Source organism: Pongo pygmaeus, chromosome 2 (assembly GCF_028885625.2).
Source record: "Pongo pygmaeus isolate AG05252 chromosome 2, NHGRI_mPonPyg2-v2.0_pri, whole genome shotgun sequence".
NCBI lineage: Eukaryota > Metazoa > Chordata > Mammalia > Primates > Hominidae > Pongo > Pongo pygmaeus.
The window spans coordinates 46,854,017-46,876,561 of record NC_085930.1 but is presented as its reverse complement, the minus strand read 5'-3'; the positions used below and the strand labels follow the sequence as shown (position 1 = coordinate 46,876,561).

At 42.9% G+C, this 22,545-nt stretch overlaps 1 protein-coding gene across 3 annotated transcripts in view; it reads left to right on the top strand.

Moving 5' to 3' along the window:
* DRD3 (dopamine receptor D3) overlaps positions 1–17,103 on the top strand; it is a 71,052-nt gene extending 53,949 nt beyond the window's left edge. Inside the window, exons 5-8 of one of the 3 annotated variants that reach the window (XM_054482784.1) lie at positions 5,317–5,513; positions 13,093–13,228; positions 13,328–13,375; positions 15,763–17,103. In XM_054482784.1, coding sequence (XP_054338759.1) covers positions 5,317–5,513; positions 13,093–13,228; positions 13,328–13,375; positions 15,763–15,959 — 578 coding nt within the window. In that variant the 3' untranslated portion in view covers positions 15,960–17,103. Of the gene's footprint in view, positions 1–5,316; positions 5,514–13,092; positions 13,376–15,762 lie in introns of all 3 variants that reach the window. The other 2 variants (XM_054482782.1, XM_054482783.1) reach the window with 2 other exon arrangements.
* Positions 17,104–22,545: the final 5,442 nt, after the last annotated feature.

Below are 22,545 nucleotides of genomic sequence, written 5' to 3'. Positions count from 1 at the left end.
CTAACATTAGACTGAGTTCTCGGTTAATATCGACATCCAGAGTGAAGAAGAATGATGAATTGCAATGTTGTTGCCCCCAGTGAGATCATTATTGTTCCAGAAACAAAATACAGGAAATTTTTTTCCAAAAGGATTTTCAACTATAGAATTGAGAAGGCAGAAAACGCCTGTGACTTAGTATGTGCGCTCTTACTTCTCTCTCGTCTCTCATAATCACTCTTTTACATTTAAGTTTATTAATAGCATTCTAGCAAGTCTTCCAATTATTCATATATTGTGTCAAAGTGTCAGGTTCCATTGTAAGAGCTCAGTAGTTATTAGCTGGTGTTATGGTTGTTATTATTTATTGGAAAAGTTTATACATCAAAATGTAACTATACATCTGCAGCTGTAAGAGTTCTGCTGATGGTTTTAGAGATCAGTCGCCCTTTCCTAGAACACAGTTAGGGGACTTAGTAAGCGAAGCTCAGGCCCAGCTGTCCTCCTCTGCCTCATGCTGACCTTCACTGTACAGCTTCATTATCTTGATAGATGTGGGTTCCTGCAGCAATTCTCTCATCTATAAGGAAGTTCCCAAGTTCATTTGAAAGCCCAATATAAAGGACTCTTCTCAGTCATTTTTTCTACTCCTTCGTGGAAAATCAAGGGGGAGAGGGCAGGATCCTGCCAATAACACCTGATATTGGAAGCAGCTGGACTTTCACTAATAAGCGCAACACAGAAAAAGAACCTTCTGGCAGAGCTCTTCTTGTAATGCCATGGGCTGCCACGTGCAATTGTGAATTATTAGAGAACATAAGATACAGAAAAGTTGAACTTCAGTCTCTTCCAACTTGGAGTTGCTCCTGTTCTCAGATAAAAGGTCAATATGAGGCACGGTTTTGGGTGAGAGAGTTCCGAGGCGGGGGCCTGGCTGGCCAGGGTTGCCTTAACTCCCAGCAGAGGCCCAGCAGTCTAGGCGAATATCACATCATCAACAGACCCTGATACAGCAGAGCATGGTGTGCTGGTGCTAAAGGAAACTCTGAAGATCCCTGAATGAGCAGCCCAACCCTTTCATTGCATAGATAAGAAAAATAACTAGTATTTAAATTCCTGCTAAATCAGAAAGCTATTGTGTTATTTTTAAAAATCTAGAATGAATAAGCAAAGACTGAATAAGCTGATGATAAGGGTTTAAGAAATCTTTAAGGGAGGAGAAACTTAAAGTTAAGAAAACTCTATCAGCTGGCTTGATTTTCCTTTGAAAGAAGGAAATGGAGGAGTGCTATTTATTTGATTTCATCAATAGAACATCTCACCTAGTTTTCAGAGCACTGGAGCGGGGTTGGGGGAGGGGGAGCTTAGTTGCACAAAAAGTTGAGAGAATAGTAGAAGCACAAAATTAAAAGAATAATAGGCTCATCCTAAAATCAGATTCATTGGCACCGCATGTCTTTGGAATCAAGTTGGGGTCAAATCCATCAATGAATTTGAAGTTCATGAATCTTTCAAGTAAACCTGCTCTGAGACAAGCTGTTCACATCATGGTGGGGCTCAGTTTCCCAAGACAGCCTGCAAATAGATGCCTTTGTCTTTTTCACCCAGCACAGTGCTTTAAACATAGTACGTACTCCACAAAATTTGTTGAATGAGTAAATAGATGACTCTTCATCATCATCCTTTCTTCCTGAAATGTTGAAATTAGTTGGGATAAGCATCTCTAATCTCAGAGGAGGAGTAACCTCCCCTCCCCAAGGACAGGCCTTCTCCATTATCCTCTGGTCAGTGAGTGCTCATGTGTTTATATAAAATGCTCATGTGTACATTTTGCTCATTTATTTATTATTTATGCATTTGCTGAATAACTATTGTGCTAACAAAACAACACTCTTGCAGTTAAATCATCAAAACAAGGCACCTCATCTCCTGGGGAAGTGTCAGCTTCTGGGGGGCCTTACTGCCTTCCTCACCTCTTTGGTACACAGCAGAGAAGGTTTCAGAACTGCTGCTGTGTGGCGCATCACTCTGCCCTGCCAACAGGACACACACCCAGGGCCAGGCCTGCTGGGGGCTGGGGCAGGCCCTACTCATTGGCCACCCACTTCCAGTGTCACTCTGCCTGCAATGGGGACATTCTTGAAGAGGCTGCAATGCTTGGTCTAAGGAAGGGAAGCAGTTTGCTTAGATAGGGGAGGAAGGAAGGGATGGCAATGCAGGTTCTGTGATTATATGTGACAGCCTTCATTGACTAGGGACCCTGAAATAGCTACATGCCCTCTCAACTCTCTCTTTAAATATTTTTAATGGAGAAATAAATGCTTGCACGTAAAACATTCATAAGGTGTCATGAGATACATACATAGTTATATGTAGGTCTCCCTTCTACCCCAGATTGCTACATTCTCCCATCTCCCTCCCTAGAAACAAATATTAATATTCTTGCAAGATAATGCTTGCAACAGTGTGCATATGCATACACATATGTTTATGTACGTGTATGTGTATTCACTGTTACACAAATAGAAGCATACCATACCCCCATCTGACCCTGACTTTTTAAAAGAAGTAGCTCGTATATAAAATTTAGAGGTCAGCCTCCCAGAACCCAGAGTGGGTAGGAAAAGGTAGAAAGTTAGGTGGAGGGACCAACAGGGAATATCCGGGACACCAAGGATGGCAACAAGATGGGCAGTGCCACCCCACTGGCCTCTTCTCACACGTGAGACGTGTGAAACGCCTCCTCATCACAGGCAGGATTTAAAACCGTAGTCAGATGCCGACAACAGAAAAGCTGACTTCAGAGAAGGAGCAGATCAACAACAACATGGTTCCCTAGAGATTCTGAAAGACCACGTGCTGCCACCCCATCCCTCTCCCCAACTCCATCACCCCCGAATACCACGAGATGCCAATTTGGTGAACTACGCAGAGCCTATGAGCCATTTTCTTTTCTTTTTTTTTTTTTGAGACAGAGACTCGCTCTGTCGCCCAGGCTGGAGTGCAATGGCGCGATCTCAGCTCACTGCAACCTCCGCCTCCTGGGTTCAAGCAATTCTCCTGCCTCAGCCTCCTGAGTAGCTGGGATTACAGGTGTGTGCTACCACACCAGCTAACTTTTGTATTTTTAGTAGAGACGTGGTTTCACCATGTTGGTCAGGCTGGTCTCGAACTCCTGACCTTGTGATCCACCTGCCTCGGCCTCTCAAAGCGCTGGGATTACGGGTGTGAGCCACCACGCCCGGCCCCTATGAGCCATCTTCTAAAGGATGATGACATGGGCTTTGGGGAAACAACATGAAATTTACCTGAATTTTACCTCCTCTTCAGAGAACCAGAGAGTTCAGGAGTAGCTTGTAAAGATTCTAGTGGCAAAGATGTCAGTAAAATGCATCACTGATCACTGAGCACACCCTTTTCATTTTAGTTCTTAGCTGTTATTCCCTTCCTTCTCCCACAAATATTGTTCCCTATAAGTCTGTCTCCAAATTTCCATTCGAGATGATAACTTCCCTTTCAGTTCAAAAAGCTCAGGGGAGAGAAATAATAAATAAATAAATGTTAATAATAGCTACCATTTATTCTCATTAATTCTCACAACTACTATACAATATTTCTAGCCTTTTTTTTTTTTTTTTTTACAGGTAATAAAACTGAAGCTTTACATATTTAAGAAATGTGTCAGCTGGGCGCGGTGGCTCACACCTGTAATCCCAGCACTTTGGGAGGCCAAGGCGGGTGGATCACCTGAGGTGGGGAGTTCAAGACCAGCCTGACCAACATGGAGAAACCCCGTCTCTACTAAAAATACAAAAAAATTAGCTGGGCATGGTGCCCCACGCCTGTAATCCCAGCTACTTGGGAGGCTGAGGCAGGAGAATCGCTTGAACCCGGGAGGTGGAGGTTGCGGTGAGCCGAGATCGAGCCATTGCATTCCAGCCTGGGCAACAAGGGCAAAATTCCGTCTCAAAAAATAAATAAATAAATAAATAAATAAATAAAAGAAACATGTCCAAGATCACACAATTAATAAATAGCAGACCTGAATCTCACACTGAGGGCTCTCTGGCTTCCACCTACCTCAGAAGACTAAGAAGCAGAATAAGGGGCCTACATGGCCACTGCCCTTTCCCCACCAGCCCACACCTGAGGCTTCATCTTCCAAGACCAACTTTGAGGTTGCAGAATCCCCAACCCTTTATGAAGACTGGCCGGGTGTACCAACAGTTGCTCACAGTGCTGGACGAAGCACAGATGTTCCATGTCACAATGGTAAAGGGGGATGGGGAGTTAAAATTACAGAAAGAACATTGGCTTGGGCATAAAACTGGCTGCAAGAACATATTTTTCAGGTGTAGCCTTGGGCTACTTACTGAACCTCTCTGAGCTTTAATCTGCTCATCTGAAAAGAGAGACAGTAATGGCACCTGTCTCATATAATGTTGCCATAATTACTAGGTAGGATAAGGGGTACAAAGCTCTTGGCTCATCGCCTGGCAGATATTAGTTTGCTTTTCTTTTCTTTTTCAAGATGGGGCACGTTTCAGGACCATCTTGGGCCTTGGAGGAATCTCAGCATCTGCTGAGATTCTTCTTCAAGCATTTGCTTGAAAAAGGCAAAGCTAGAGGGACCTCCCAAGGAGAAATGGCAGGAACGTTTCAGGATATAAAGCAGGGACAAGGACCCTACTAAATGCACATTCCCCATGTCACAATATCATTACCTGCCTTTTTCCCATCCCACCTCTGACAAGTGCTGGGATTCCCTGAAAAATCAAATCTCTGTCTTGTATTCAGCCGCCATCTGCCCTCCATCCCAGATTCAAAATTGGAGAATTGGCATTCTCAGCAAATAAGGCTTCTTCCTTTCATTGCATTCCAACAATTCTCCAATGCCTCCGCACCAGCAGACCCTTTTCTGGGGGCTGCATCCCTCCTGGGAGCCTCTGCCCTGTTGCCCTGTAATGCTCTCTCCAGCCTCCCAGGCTGCATGTCTCTGTGTGACACTTATGACATCCTATGAAAGGGATCATCTGTCTATCTAGACTGTTTGCTCCCTTGAGAGAAGACATGGTGTCTCATTCATCTTTGTAGCCCCAATGTCTGGCATATGATTGTTGGTAACTTTTCATTTTAAGCAAGCTGTGTGAAACTCACAGATGAATTAGACCTTCTACCCTCAAGGACCTGACAGTATATGTATCTGAGACTGCATCTTCCCCACCCCCTGTGTACCAGAAGATGCAGGCACCACGCGTGACATGGGGCCGTGTTTTTTGCTCCTTACTGAGTTCTGATACTTGCTAACTGCTTTACCTTCCCCCTTCTTATCCACAGGGGACCCCACTGTCTGCTCCATCTCCAACCCTGATTTTGTCATCTACTCTTCAGTGGTGTCCTTCTACCTGCCCTTTGGAGTGACCGTCCTTGTCTATGCCAGAATCTATGTGGTGTTGAAACAAAGGAGAAGGAAAAGGATCCTCACTCGACAGAACAGTCAGTGCAACAGTGTCAGGCCTGGCTTCCCCCAACAAGTAAGTACCCTGGAGGGGGTAGAGGGAAGACAACACCCAATCTCCTGACTTCCCAGCCTGTATCCAGCAGCGCACGATTTTGCCATTTAGCTACATTGGAGACACAAATCTGACACCCACTTTGGAATCTGCTAATATTGGCTGTGCTTTGAAGGTAGGAAATCCAATCTCAAGAAAACATTGATAGTCGCCTCTAGAGCCTACCTTACCTGGCAAAGTGATTGGATAGCTCCTGGGCTTGTTCTGCTCCCTTCAAAGTCTTTCATTTTCCTCAAATGGGCAACAGCTCAGATGTCCCACAGGTTTTGAAGTTTAAATGCAGCAGCTGTACCTTGCACTGCTGGTGGGTTCCCAGAACTTTTTGTCTAAACCACTCATCCCAAGAATCACTGGGGTCCATCAAAACCTTTTTTCCTTACTGGATCTGTCCGTGTGTCAAGGAACTGACAAGCTGGTGGGATAGGGTGCTGATAAAGCATTTTATTGGATCTTTTTAGGCTCTGAAAAGAAATGTCATTGCCTCTGCAATGATCTTCTAATTGCTAGGGCTTTAATTTCTCCTTACCCCATTGCCTGTCACTTAGTAGTTTTCCCACGATGTACTTGAAGCATGAATGGATATACAACGATCACTTGAAATCTACTAGGGAAGGGACAGTGGTGACATTAAACAGCATCTGCCTTCATGGAGCTTAGAATCTAGACAAGCAAAGCACCCCTCCACTCAACGTTAATGAAGAGCCCAGAGCTGAATAGGATGTTTGCCAAATGTGAGATGAAGACAATTAAGCACTCAATTATGAAGTGCTCTGGAGGTTATAGAAGAGAAAACCCAGTATGCTCAGTGATATGGTTTTGCTGTGTCCCCACCCAAATCTCATCTTGAATTGTAGCTCCCACAATTCCCACGTGTCATGGGAGGGACCCAGTGGGAGGTAATTGAATGATGGGGGTGGGTATTTCCCCTGCTGTTCTCATGATAGTGAATAAGTCTCACGAGATCTGATGGTTTTATGAGGGGGAGTTTCCCTGCACAAATTTTCTCTTGTCTGCGGCCATGTAAGACGTGCCTTTCGCCTTCCACCATGATTGTGAGGCCTCCCCAGCCACATGGAACTGTGAATCCATTAAACTTCTTTTTCTTTATAAATTATCCAGTCTCAGGTATGTCTTTATTAGTAGCATGAAAACAGACTAATACACTCAGGAAAGGGCTCCATAGACAGGGTAAGAATTGAGTTTGATCTTGAAGGCAGATCCAATTTGGGTGTCTAGATTAATCTTTGATGACCTAGATAGTCTTTTTTTTTTTTTTTTTTTTTTTGAGACAGGGTCTCGCTCTGTCACCCAGACTGGAGTGAAGTGACATGATCTCAGCTCACTGCAGCCTGTACCTCCTGGGTTCGAGTGATTCTCATGCCTCCGCCTCCTGAAGAGCTGGGATTACAGGTGCCCACCAACACATCTGGCTAATTTTTGTATTTTTAGTAGAGACAGGGTTTTTCCTTGTTGGCTAGGCTGGTCTATAATGCCTGGCCTCAAATGATCTGCCTACCTCAACCTCCCCAAGTGCTGGGATTACAGGCATAAGTGCCCGGCCTGATGACCTAGATTATCTTTGATGACCTCTTAAGGTCTTTGATGATGTCAAAAGTATGAATGAAGGCCAGACTCTTAAGTTGAAGTCCCAAGGCTTGAGTGAAACAAGACTATTAATCCCCATGAAAGAGGAGATCAAGACCCAAGGCTGAGGATATGAAAGTATTGCATTCAAGATATTATTTTGTCCCGTGGCTACCTATGACATGGCTAGACCCACAACTGACTGTTCCTCCTTCAACCCCCCTCTCCCCACCGAGTCTTTTTGTCTGCAGCCACACCCCATTTGGCAGTTTTCAGTAAGGGCCCTATTTCCATCAGATGCCACAGGAAAAATGGTAAGTGGGCCATGTCTTTGATCATAGAGAAAGAATAAGAGAAAGAATAAGAGACCTTTTCCCACAATACTGGCTTATCTTGATTCTACTCTCACCCCAGAATGAAACCTTGCCCTGATTCCCACACATTTATCTATAAGACAAGATCTGAAATTCTTCCTAATTTAAGCTTCAGAATAGAATTCATCAGATGATATTGAGAAAGCATATGACTATTGGGCTTGACCTTAGTGACTGGAGCCAATGTCACACGGTGTGACAATGCCATCCAAGGCCACCTGCATTAGAGGAAACAGACGTTAAGGGAACACACATGGGCAGAGCAAAAACCAGGCAGAGAAAGGAAAATTTCAAGTGCCATATTTACCACTGAATGTGGGAAAAACCAAGACAACTTCGTGGTCACCATTAGCCTTGTTCTTCCAATTCAAGCCAGGCCTGCCTCGCCCAGCTAGCAGAGTGCAGAATGGAGTCTGGAGGTGTTAGATATGAGAAGAGTATTCCTCTCTGAATTCCACATTAGAAATAAAACTTCAAAAATTTGTAATAATTAAGGTCTGAGCTTTGTTCAATCTCGATATAGTTAATGACTTTTTACACAGGCCTGGTGTGGTAATTGGAGATAATCACTTTAAACGATAATAGCTATGCAGCTCAAAGTTGCCTATGGCTGATCCAAGGTCTAAGGAGGCTTCAAGGCCAAAAGGAGGAAAAATATTGAATACAAAAGAGAGATCGGGCAGCCAAGAGACTGGCATTTCCAAGAGTGTGGAGAATTAGGTTCTGTCCTGCCATCTGGGAGTGGAGGGCTCTGCCAGCCAGACCCAGAGCAAGCCAGTGTTTCCTCCTGTCAGTCATGGAAGTAGTGATCAGGTTTTGCAGACAGAGCTGAAAAATACACTCACCAATATATAATCTTGGAAGAATCATTTTCCTACTATAGGACTGAATTTCCATATCTGTAACATGGAAACAGGGTGTACTAGATCAATGTTTTCAAATACGAGGTTTTTTTGTTTTTGTTTTTGTTTTTGTTTTTGAGACAGAGTCTCACTCTGTTCCCCAGGCTGGAGTGCAGTGGTGTGATCACAGCTCACTGCAGCCTTGAACTCTTGGGCTCAAGTAATCCTCTCAACTCATCCACTACACCCAGCTAAATATGAGATTTCTTAGGCAATCCCAAGAATTTGTTTCCCATCCCCTAGTTTTAGAAATAATGCATTAGAAGTCAAATATTGTCACTTTAAGAAGATCAGTAGGTGCCAGTTTAATTGTAAACATAATCTTGGGGCCGCGTGTGGTGGCTCACGCCTGTAATCCCAGCACTTTGGGAGGCCAAGGTGGGCGGATCACGAGGTCAGGAGTTCGAGACCAGCCTGACCAACATAGTGAAACCCCATCTCTACTTAAAAAAATACAAAAATTAGCCGGGCATGGTGGCATGCACCTATAATCCCAGCTACTCAGGAGGCTGAGGCGCAAGAATCACTCGAACCCGGGAAGCAGAGGTTGCAGTGAGCCGAGATTGCACCACTACACTCCAGCCTGGGCGACAGAGGGGAGCCTCCATCTCAAAAACAAACAAACAAAAAAAACAAACCAAAAATACACACTATAATCACTGTTGTAAATAGGCATTCAGATAAAATGAAATATGCTTATTTTAATTATTAGAAAATGCCATCAAAATAAAAACCAAAAAATGTTAAATATGTATTCTCTTAACTTGAAGTCATGTTAAGTGAAATAAGCCAGACATAGAAAGACAAATATCACATGTTCTCAATCACATATGGAAGCTAAAAAAGCGATTATCATGAAAATAGAGAGTAGATTCATGGTTACCAGAGGCTAGGAAGGAGATGGGGGAGGGGGCAAGGAAGACAGGTGGATTCATGGGTACAAATATACAATTAAATAGAAGGAACAAGTTCTAGTGTCTAATAGCACAGTAGGGTGACTACGCTTAACAGCAGTTTTTGTATATTTCAGAATACCTAGAAGAAAAGATTTGAAATGCTCCCAACACAAAGAAATGATAATTGTTTGAAGTGATGACTAGCCTGATTTGATCATTACACATTGTATGCATGTATCAAAATATTGCATTTGCCCCACAAATATGTAAAATTATTATATATGAATTTTTAAAATCTTCAAGAAAAAAATGTATATTATTCTAGAATCCCTAAGAATAACTCTGTGGAGCACCATTTTAAAAAAAAACTCTAGGCTAGGTGCAGTGGCTCATGCTTGTAATCCCAGCACTTTGGGAGGCTGAGGCGGGTGGATCACTTGGGGTCAGGAGTTCGAGACAAGCCTGGCCAAAATAGTGAAACCCCATCACTACTAAAAATACAAAAATTAGCCATGTGTGGTGGTGGGCGCCTGTAATCCTAGCCACTTAGGAGGCTGAGGCAGGAAAATCGCTTGAACCCGGGACGCAGAGGTTGCAATGAGCCAAGATCATGCCACTTCACTCCAGCCTGGTGACAGAGTGAGACTTTGTCTTAAAGAATAAATAAATAAATAAAAATTTAAAAAACTTAAATTGGCTGGGCATGTTGGCTCACACCTGTAATCCCAACACTTTTGGAGACCAAGACAGGAGGATCACTTGAGCCCAGGAATTCGAGACCACTTGAGCCCAGGAATTCGAGACCAGCCTGGCCAACATAGCAAGACCTCATTTCTACTAAAAATAATAAATAAATAAATAACACTAAATCGTCTTGAAAACCCCTTCCATTCATTCATTCATTTTGAGTATATACAATGTGCCAGTTCTGTGTATCTAGAAGACTGCTTCCTTGAACTAAGGAAACCAAAGTGAGGGTTTTTTGTTGCTGACACTGACTAACTTACGTAGAAAACAAATTTACTGGAAAGCTGTCAGGTGGCTCACAGGCCCAATGAAAAGGCTGAAGAACAGCTTCAGAAAGATGCTATTCATGCCTAAGAAATAATCTGGTTAGAAAACCTAACATACCGGACATTGAATGCCACCACTACTAGAGGAGTTCTGAAGTCTTCCTGCTTCACAAGTTCCAGTTCAAAGTCTCAGGTGTGAATCTGCAATTGACTTGGCTTGGTGCATGTGCCTGAGCTCTAGCTGCATGGGAGTGGAGGTATGAAGTGACTATCTGGCTTTTATGGCATCAGTAATGAGAGTTGAAGAGTTGAGTTCTGCCTCCTGTTCAAGACTGACACAATAGTCTGATTCTTCAAACATGAAAAGAATTTCAAGTTGGGCACACACACATCTCCCCCACCATACCAGAAAAGTTGACATATTTCTGTTTTCCATTCTCAGAGGCTACTCATCCCAAACTCATTTTTCCCTATTTCTTTTCAGTTTTCCATTCTCAGAGGCTACTCATCCCAAACCCATTTTTCCCTATTTCTTTTCTGTTTTACAAATGAAGCTCAGAGATATTAAATTAACTTGCCTAAAGATACATCTACTAAATAAGAAAGCTGAGAAGAAAATCCTGGGTTTTCTTTTTTCTTTTTTTTAAATTTCTATTATGGAAGTTTTCAAAAATAAAAAAGTAGACAAATATAACAACCCCCCAGTAGCCATCAGGCAGCCTCATTCGTGATCAATTCGTGGTCAATCTTATTTCATCTACAATCCCACCTACGTTCACACATCCCCACTGGATTGCTATGAAGCAAATCCTAAACACCATATTATTTCAGCCCAAAATATTTCTGCGAGATCCTCTGAAGAATACAGACTGTTGGCCGGGCACGGTGGCTCACGTCTGTAATCCCAGCACTTTGGGAGGCCAAGGCGGGCGATCACATGAGGTCAGGAGTTTGCGACCAGCCTGACCAACATGGAGAAACCCATCTCTACTAAAACTACAAAATTAGCCGGGCGTGGTGGCACATGCCTGTAATCCCAGCTACTTGGGAGGCTGAGACAGGAGAATCTCTTGAACCTGGGAGGCAGAGGTTGCAGTGAACCGAGATCACAACACTGCACTCCAGCCTGGGCAACAAGAGCGAAAGTCTGTCTCAAAAAAAAAAAAAAAATACACACTGTTTTATAAGACACATAACCACAATACCACATCACACTAAAAAATTAACAATAGTTTTCTAATATCATTAAATGTCCAATCGATGTTCAAATTTCCCCAATTGTCTTGTAAATTATTTTACAGTTGGTTTGTTTGAATCAAAATTCAAATAAGGCACATATTTTGCAACTGGTAAGTATTGTCATTGTTGTTGTTAAAATTTATTTGTTGAAGAAACTGAGTCATTTTTCTTGTGGAGTTTCCCACACTCCACATTTCGGGGCTTATGTCATAGTGGTGTCACTTAATGTGTTTGTCTGTATCACCAGGTCATTCTAACTCAAAAAGGCCAGACTACAATTCTATGCTACCCTGCTCAAGGGGTTGTTGTGATTATCAGATGTTCTATATGTGGTGGGTGCTGCTTTTTTTTTTTTACTTTAAGTTCTGGGGTACGTGTGCTGAACGTGCAGGTTTGTTACACAGGTATACATGTGCCATTGTGGTTTGCTGAATCTATCAACCTATCATCTAGGTTTTAAGCTCTGCATGGATTAGGTATTTGTCCTAATGCTCTTCCTCCCCTTGCCCCCTATCCCTTGACAGGCCCTGGTGTGTGATGTTCCCCTCCCTTTGTCCATGTGTTCTCACCGTTCAGCTCCTACTTATGAGTGAGAACATGTGGTGTTTGGTTTTCTCTTCCTGTGTTAGTTTGCTGAGGATGATGGTTTCCAGCTTCATCCATGTCCCTGCAAAGGACATGAACTCATTCTTTTTTATGGCTGCATAGTATTCTATAGTGTATATGTGCTACATTTTCTTTATACAGTCTATCATTGATGGGCATTTCGGTTGGTTCCAAGTCTTTGCTATTGTAAATATTGCTGCAATAAACATACATGGGCATGTGTCTTTACAGTAGAATGATTTATAATCTTTTGGATATATACCCAGTAATGGGATTGCTGGGTCAAATGGTATTTCTGGTTCTAGATCCGTCAGGAATCACCACACTGTCTTCCACAATGGTTGAACTAATTTACACTCCCACCAACAGTGTAAAAGCGTGCCTGTTCTCCTCATCCTCACCAACATCTGTTGTTTTCCAGACTTTTTAATGATTGCCATTCTAACTGGCCTGAGACGGTATCTCATTGTTGTTTTGATTGCATTTCTCTAATGACCAGTGATGACAAGCTTTTTTTTATATGTTTGTTGGCTGCATAAATGTCTTCTTTTGAGAAGTGTCTATTCATATCCTTTGCCCACTTTTTAATGGGGTTGTTTATTTTCTGGTAAATTTGTTTAAGTTTCTTGTAGATTCTGGATATTAGACCTTTGTCAGATGGATAGATTGCAAAACTTTTCTCCCATTCTGTAGGCTGCCTGTTCACTCTGATGATATGGTGGGTGCTTTTTAGTTGAAAAGTCTAAAGCAAATTTCATTTCCCTTAACTTCTCATGGTCCCACCACTCCCTCAGATGTGCCCTTTGTAGGTTTCCCACAACTGTGTTGCCATCTTCCTTCTTTGAATTCTCTGGCCCTTTCAGGAACATTCAGAAGATAAACAATACCCCTAGAAATGTCAAGATTCCCTCTTGTCACACCTGCAGACCCTCTCTCCTGACCGGGCACATCTGGAGCTGAAGCGTTACTACAGCATCTGCCAAGACACTGCCTTGGGTGGACCAGGCTTCCAAGAAAGAGGAGGAGAATTGAAAAGAGAGGAGAAGACTCGGAATTCCCTGAGTCCCACCATAGCGCCCAAGCTCAGCTTAGAAGTTCGAAAACTCAGCAATGGCAGATTATCAACATCTTTGAAGCTGGGGCCCCTGCAACCTCGGGGAGTGCCACTTCGAGAGAAGAAGGCAACCCAGATGGTGGCCATTGTGCTTGGTAAGTTTGGCTTGAGCTGGGTTGGGTTGGGTTAGGTTGTGTTAAGTTAAGTGGAGCTGGTAGAAGATGCTAAGATAGCCACATTTGAGAGAAATCAGAAATCCGATGACAGTAATACTTATCAAATGTTCACAATATAATTGAAAAGTATTTGTGTATAAATACTAACTCTGGTGGAAATTCAAAAGACCTAGGCTGAAATTTATGAAGCTGAACAAGCCACTTAACTGAGCTGTATTTTGCTGTCCATTATATGGAGCTATAACACATAAATCAAACAATAAGTAAGATAATGATTCAATAAAACTGCCTGGTACATATTGGATATTTAATAAATAGTTATTTAAAAATATTAAGTGATAAAAATAAGAATGCAAAACACTATTGTGATATGGTATGATAAAATCTAAATTACTATAGGCTGGGCACGATGGCTCACGCCTGTAATTCCAGCACTTTGGGAGGCCGAGGCGGGCGGATCACGAGGTCAGGAGATTGAGACCATCCTGGCTAACACAGTGAAACCCCATCTGTACTAAAAATACAAAAAATTAGCTGGGCGTGGTGGTGGGCACCCGTAGTCCCAGCTACTCGGGAGGCTGAGGCAGGAGAATGGCCTGAACCTGGGAGGCGGAGCTTGCAGTGAGCCGAGATCGTGCCACTGCACTCCAGCCTGGGTGACAGAGCAAGACTCCGTCTCAAAAAAAAAAAAAAAATCTAGATTATTTTAAATACAGAGTGAAAAAGACTGGAAAGAAATTCACCAAGATATCAGAAGTGATTGTCTTTGAGTGGTGGGTGCTTATTCCTTTTTTCCTACTTCTCTGTATTTACCAAGCTTTCCATAATGCATACAATCAAGATTTTTTGTTTTTTGTTTTTTTGAGACATGGTCTGACTCTGTTGCCTAGGCTGGAGTGCAGTGGCACAATCATAGCTCACTGCAGCCTTGAACTCCTGGGCTCAAGCAATCCTCCTGCCTGAGCCTCCCAAGTAGCTAGAACTATAGGCGTATGCCCCCATGACCAGCTAATTTTTTAATTTTTATTTGTTTTTTTGTAGTGACAGGGTCTCATTACGTTGCCCAGGCTGGTCTCAAACTCATGGCATCAAGCAATCCTCCCATCTCCGCCTCCCAAAGCACTGGCATTATAGACGTGAGCCACCACACCCCGCCAGAATCAGGGGTAATTTTCATAATCATAAAATATGAAATTTATTTATTTATTTATTTATTTTGAGACAGAGTCTTACTCTGTCACCCAGGCTGGAGTGCAATGGCATGATCTTGGCTCACTACAACCTCTGCCTCCCGGGTTCAAGCGATTCTCCTGCCTCAGCCTCCCAAGTAGCTGGGATTACAGGCATGCGCTACCACACCCAGCTAATTTTTGTATTTTTAGTAAAGACAAGGTTTCACCATGTTGGTCAGGCTGGTCTTGAACTCCTGACCTCAGGTGATTCACCCACCTTGGCCTCCCAAAGTGCTGGGATTACAGGTGTGAGCCACTGTGCCCAGCCTGAACTTTATTTAAATAAAGAAATTAAAAATGAATAAATCACAGGTACACTATAGAGTTAGTGAAGGCAGCTCCTCCTGTTCAGTGTCACTGACAAACCCCAACTCTCTCCTGTATCAGGGAGTTTACTAGAACTCGTAGATGTAATCTCCTCAACAGCAGGAACTATGTCAGTCGCATCTTTAAGGTCTTCATACCTATCAGTGCCTGGGATCATGTTTTGCATAGGTAGGCATTAAATAAACGTCTAAATTGAATTGAAAAAGAAAAAGAAAAGATTAGTAAAGAACTACCTAGAGACCAAACTAGAAAATTGATTTGGTACAAAGGCCAAAGTGAACGAAAGACATTAGCATGCAGTTTTCTCACCTAAAAAAATTTGGCTAATCACACCTATTTCATAGGGTTGGGTTTTTTTTGTTTTGTTTTGTTTTTTTGAGATGGAGTCTTACTCTGTCACCCAGGCCAGAGTGCAATGGCACAATCTTGGCTCACCGCAACCTCTGCCTCCCGGGCTCAAGCAATTCTCCTGCCTCAGCCTCCTGAGTAGCTGGGATTACAGGCACGCACCACCACGCCCGGCTAATTTTTGTATTTTTAGTAGACACAGGGTTTCACCGTGTTGCCCAGACTGGCCTTGGACTCCTGACCTCAGGTGATCCACCCGTCTCGGCCTCCCAAAGTGCTGGGATTACAAGCGTGAGCCACCACACCTGGCCTAGGGTTGTTACAAAAAAAAGTAAGTGGGTATGCAAAACTTCCAGCTTAGTGGCTGGCATAAAGTAGACAACCGTGAGTCATTCTCATGTTATAACAAAAGGAGTAAGCAAATCCCTTACCTAGTTTCTCTCTTCTTTGGCAACTTAGGGGCCTTCATTGTCTGCTGGCTGCCCTTCTTCTTGACCCATGTTCTCAATACCCACTGCCAGACATGCCACGTGTCCCCAGAGCTTTACAGTGCCACGACATGGCTGGGCTACGTGAATAGCGCCCTCAACCCCGTGATCTATACCACCTTCAATATCGAGTTCCGGAAAGCCTTCCTCAAGATCCTGTCTTGCTGAGGGAGCAGAAGAGGGAACACTTTTGTACCCATTTCTAGCTGCCAGGCTGTTGGCCCACTCAGAAAGACTGTGCAGTGTCCTCTGGCATGCAGTAGGAAGAAGATTCCTGGAACCAGGTTGTCCCTGCTTGTCAGGTATAACCAAATGTGTCCTCCAAAACAGAATATTCTACCTCCCCAGCTAAAATCTGACTTCATTCTGACAATCTTCAAATGACTGGGGAGCTCCCGAGTGATAAGCAATAATTCAGAAAGAAGCTGATAAAACATGACTCACACAAAATTGTCACCGGAGGCATGATTCATTACACTGAAGGAAAAATGAACAGATCTCATCATTCTCAACTTGCAGGAGTCCTTGAAATCAGCCAGTAAACCACCTTCTAGAACAGCCAGTCTGTCTTCCTTCAAACCTCTAATTAACTGTCAGGTTAACCTTGTACTTTTACGGGCCCATTTCTCTTGGTCATTTCTTTCCTTCACTGTATCTGGAAATATGAATGGCAAGGCCAGTGCTTCTACCTCTCTGTAGAATCTGATGGGCTACATTTGGTGAGGTGAATTTCTCACATCAAGAGAAACACTGTCCCACATTGGGACGGGGGCTTCATTTCAAACTTTGCTACCTTTGTATTTTAGCTTTAGCTAAGAAGGCGTTTTGATTCCATTCCTTTACTCTCTAGAGGAAATCTCAGAGTCTCAACTTACAGAATCATTCAAGATGGGGATATTTTCTGAAGATGGAATGACACATCCCATTGTAGTTTCACTGTTGAAACTTATGGTTCAGAACATGCCTCAGATATGCTTTTCATAACACTACCAAATTTTCCTACCCAGGGCATCTCCATTTCTGCTTAACAGGTTTTCCTCGACCCAATATAGTGGACCACATCATGACATTTTGGGCAACAGTGGACCACATTTACAACGGTGGTCTCATAAGATAATAATGGAGCTGAAGAATTTCTATCACTTAATGATGTCATAGCTGTTGCAACATCATAGCTCAACGCATTATTTACATTTTTGTGGTGATGCTGGTGTGAACAAAATGATGCTGCCAGTCGTGTAAAAGTATAAAATTGTGTACAATACATAATACTTAATATTGATAATAAATGACTATGTTACTGGTTTATGTATTTACTATACTAAACTTTTCACCATTATTTTAGAGTATACTTCTACTTATTTCAAAAAAGTTAATCATAAAATGGCGTCAGGCAGGTCCTTCAGGAGGTATTTCAGAAGAACGCACTGTTACAGGAGATGACAGCTCCCTGTGTGTTATTGCCCTTGAAGACCTTCTAATGCGACAAAGTGTGGAGGTGGGAGACAGTGATATTGATGATCCTGACCCGGTTTAGGCCTAGGCTAATGTGTGTGATTATGTCTTAATTTTTAACAAACCAGTTTGAAAAGCAAAAAATAATTTTAAAAATAGAAAAAAATATAGAGAGTAAGTATATAAAGAAAGAAAATATTCTTGTCCAGCTATCCAGTGTGTTTGTGTTTTAAGCTAAGTGTTATTACAAAAGAGTCAAAAAAGTCAAAAAAATTTTAAGTTTATAAGGTAAAAAAGGGACTGTAAGCCAAGATTAATTTATTATTGAAGAAAGAAAAACTTTTTAAATAAATTTAGTGTAGTCTGGGTGTACAGTGTTGATAAAGTCTATAGTAGCATACAGTAATATCCCAGGCCTGCCCATCCACTCACTGCTCACTCACTAACTAACCCAGTCTTAACAGCTGAACTCAGCTTCCAGTCTGCAAGCTCCATTTATGGTAAGAGTCCTATATAGGTGCACCGTTTTTTGTCTTTTATATCATATTTTTACTGTATCTTTTCTATGTGAGTTATACAAATACTCCCCATTGTGTTACAATTGCCCACAATATTCAGTACAGTTACATGCTGTCTGGATTTATATCCTAGAAGCAATAGACTACACCGTACAGCCTAAATTGTGTAGTAGGCCATATGATCTGGGTTTGTGTGAGTATACTATATGATGTTTGCACAACAATGAGATCACCTAATGATGCATTTCTCAGAACATATCCCTGTAGTTAAACAATGTGTGACTGTACTCTCAGACCCTGAGACTCACTAAGTAGTGTCTGCAAAGTGCCAGCCACTTCCCCAGGTTCTAGATACATAACAATGAATAACACAGCCCCTGCCCTCAAGGAGCTCACTTCCTGCTTTTATATTTGCCCATTTACTTGTCTAAGGGTGGTAGGAACTCACTGGACTGCCAGAGGACCTCAGGACTAAGGGCACCAGGCAGGGTGGCTGTCCAAAGCCATCACATGGACAGTCTTTGCAAAGTCCTGTTGCCTAAACATCACCCCTCCAACAACTGAGATTAAAGGCATAGCAGAAATAATTTGTAAATGTTATTCAAAACTGCATTTAGAAGGAACTGGAATATTCTCACCATTTAACTTCTCACCTACAGGAGCTATTTTTATTGATTGCAGAATCAAGATACAATTTATAGATAATTTATGAAATATCCTGAACTTCGGTAAATTTACTTTTAAGAGCTGTTAGTGTGTAGCCATGACAGATACCTGCTGCAATGCTGTTAAAACTTTATTTATTTATTTATTTATTTTGAGATGGAGTCTCCCTCTGTCACCCAGGCCAGAGTGCGGTGGCACAATCTCAGCTCACTGCAACCCCCGCCTCCCGGGTTCTAGCGACTCTCCTTCCTCAGCCTCCCGAGTAGCTGGGATTAGAGGTGCATGCCACCAAACCTGGCTAATTTTTTATATTTTTGGTAGAGACAGAGTTTCACCATGTTGGCCAGACTGGCCTTGAATTCCTGACCTCAAGTGATCCTCTCGCCTCGGCCTCCCAAAGTGCTGGGATTACAGGCGTGAGCCACCGCGCCCAGCCTGCTGTTAAAACTTTAAAGTGCACTAGGACTTCACAAGGAATCCAAGGCCTCTCTTGCCCTGTCTTTATTCCTCTTGCCCTTAAATATATAAGGAAATACATACACTCTCAGTGAGTTGCTTACTTGTTACTCGTGAATGCTTTTAACGCCAGTATTTTTTTTTTTTTTTTTTCGAGACAGAGTTTCGCTCTTATTGCTCAGGCTGGAGTGCAATGGCATGATCTCGTCTTACTGCAACTTCTGCCTCCTGAGTTCAAGCGATTCTCCTGCCTCAGCCTCCCGAGGAGCTGGGATTACAGGCGCCCACCATCACGTCCAGCTAATTTTTTGTATTTTCAGTGGAGACGGGGTTTCATCATGTTGGCCAGGCTGGTCTTGAACTCCTGACCTCAGGTGAACCACCAGCCTTGGCCTCCCAAAGTGCTGGGATTACAGGTGTGAGCCACCATGCCCAGCCAATGCCAGCATTTTTTAAATGCCTATAATAATGTTTATATTGTAACTTGGTGGGAAAATTCTGTCTGCCCATTAGTTCTTGTACCTTGTGCCACCCAGCTCATCCAGGTTTATGGTGTGAGCTAAGCTGAGCCTTGAGACGATTAAAATCTGCAAAAGTAAAAATAGATGATTTCCAGGTTTTTCCATGCAAAATAAACAGAAAATGGATGAGATGGTGGAGTAAAAGATCATAGAATTCCATGTCAAAACCAGAGTTCTAAAGGCATAAACATAAACAACGGGCTGGGCACAGTGGTTTATGCCTGTAATCCAAGCACTTTGGGAGGCCAAGGCAGGAGGATTGCTCGAGCCTAGGAGTTTGAGACCAGCATGGACAAGATGGCAAGATGCTGTCTCTACAAAAAAATATAAAGTTAGCTGGTCATGGTGGCATGCACCAGTGGTCCCAGCTACTTGGGAGGCTGAGGCAGGAGTATTGCTTGAACCCAGTAGATCAAGGCTACGGTGATCCATGATTGCACAACTGCACTCCAGCCTGGGCAATAGAGTGAGACCTGTCTCAAAAAACAAAAACAAAAACAACAAAAAAACATAAACAACATCAGTATTAGTATATTTGTGAGGAAGAATAATAACAAACCTCCTGTGTCCTTATTTCACATCAAATATTCAACCTTTATGATAGCTTTCAGGAAGACAAATTCCATTCTATAGATGAGGAAACTGAAGCAGAGGAGGTTAAGAAATTTGCCCCAGGTCACACACAGTCAGTAAGTGGCAGAGCATGGATTAAAATGTATCTCTGTTTGATTTCCAAGTCCAGGCGATTTGCCACTACAGCACATTACCTCCCACCAGAGAGGTAAAGGGGAAGGGAGAAAGAGCCGGGAAGAAAAAGATGGAACAAAGATCCCTGGGGTAGCCTCATCCTACCCCATCCACTTGCACCCCAAACTTTCCTAAGAACCCAACCCAAGACATTAATTTACTTTCCTGCCGCATCCAGTTTCTAAAATGGTAGCATGGGAAACTCATCTATTTTTACAGAATCATGGAACACTTTTTAGAGCATATTTGGGTCTGCCCTCTCCTTCATTTACTGAAAAGGGAACTGAGGCCCAGAAGTTTGTCCCCTAGCTGGTTAATGACAGCCTGGCACTCAAATGTGCTGAATCCTAGTTCTGTACTCTTTCTATTTTGCTGCATTCCTAAGGGCCCTATAAAAACGGTAAACTTCATGCAGATACAAAGTAAAAGTTATATTGTCACCTCCACCATTAAACTGCGAGCCACCCCTTTTCTAGATAGTGTCTATTATCCCTAATTCCAGACAACATCTTTTTCCCAGCATTTTCTTCTGATCCAGGAAGAGCTTCCTACAGGAATCCCAAACAAATCTCCAAGCTAACACTTCAGCCTCTTCATCCTGAGACTCCTCATTCTACCTCCTCCGCCTCTACAGTCCCCACATGAACCCACACACTTACTTTCAGAGCTCACTACCTTCAGAGCCAGCATGGCCAAAAATCCCAGGAGAGAGGTTGGCCTGAATGAAGCAGAGCAGAATTCTTGGGGCAGACCTATTCTGGATCCCAAAGAAGTCTCATAGTTGCTCACACTATTTGGGTAAAATGCAAATAGCATGGAAATCCACGTAGATTACAACCAACATTGAACCCTAGACCTTACATAAATATGTTCTTCTTCCAGGACACAATCCTCTAATACTCCATCCATTACTCATTTTCTAAATCAATCACTTATTCAATAAATACTGATTGATCACCTTCTATGTGTCAGGCACTGTGCTTAGTACTGGGAAACATCATCAAAAAAGACATGGCTGGTGGGGCGCAGTGGCTCACTCCTGTAATCCCAGCACTTTGGGAGCCCGAGGAGGGTGGATCACCTGAGGCCAGGTGTTCAAGACCAGCCTAGCCAACATGGTGAAACCTCTTATCTACTAAAATTACAAAAATTAGCCAAGTGTGGTGGCAAGCACCTGTAATCCCAGCTACTCGGGAGGCTGACAGAGGAGAATCACTTGAGCCCAGGAGGCGGAGGTTGCAGTGAGCCATGGTTGCACCATTATACTCCAGCCTGGGCAACAACAGTGAAACTCCATCTCAAAAAAAAAAGAAGACATGGTTCCTGCCCCCAGAAGCTTCTAGCCCACAGTAGAATTTAGGTGTACAGTGATGAACTCCTTGTTGTCTATAAAAAAGAGAATTCATGGTGTTTGGAAATCCATGAATTCTTGAAATTCATGAACTTGGATGCCCCATATTCAGCCTTGAAAAGGCTTCTTGGACAAGTATTGTCAGGGTTGAGATGTAATAAAAAAGTAGGAAAGGCATTCTAGACAGAGCAGACCTCTGAAGAGCTAAAAATAAGTAGAAGCAAGGACCATGAAAGGAATTTCAAATAATTCCATCTTGCTGTAGAGAAGAGACCCTAGGGAAAGGACAGGGAAGGAAAGGGTGTGATCTTGGCAGATCTTTTCCTGCTCTGCTCAAGTGGCAGCTGAGCCTATGGGGACCTTACTCACAAATGACCTCTAGGTCTTGCCTCCTCTACCATCCATGCGGACAATACACACCACAAAACATCCATCACCGATTTATTTAACTACATCTCTCTGAGTTACATTGGATTTCCACAAATGTAGAATTTAATTTGAATTCCTCCCTTTTTCTCTAAAAGAAGAGGAATGACTAGCTGAATGGATGTGAAGCCAGAGATGGTTAAAATTAAGTCAGTTCAGAGACTTTCGGTCAGAAGCCAAGGGAGGTCAGGCAAAGAGATTTGTTTTCCTGAATGCTTGGGTCAGGACTAAACAAAGAGGCAGGAAGGGCAAGTGATTCGTGCAGCACTGGCTGTTTCCTGGAGGTCCTGGCTCCCAGGCCTGTGCTCCGATCATTGGTATCTGCTGACACTGGAAAACTGAAAAAGCTTAATTTGAATAAATACACAGAGAGCAGAGAGGGGATGACAAGCAATTAACTCGATTTCTCCTTTCTACCTAATTGTCTCCTCATTACCTTAGGAAGGAGTGAGTTTCCATGACTACCTCATGACACAGAGACTCAGTGCAGGTGATGCCAGTGTCAGCTTAGCTGTCTGCAGCACACATTGGCAGAGGCAGAACCAGAGAGTTCATGCCAAGCACAAGACCTGGGACCTCTTTTTCCACCCACCCTCACCTCAATTAATCACCCC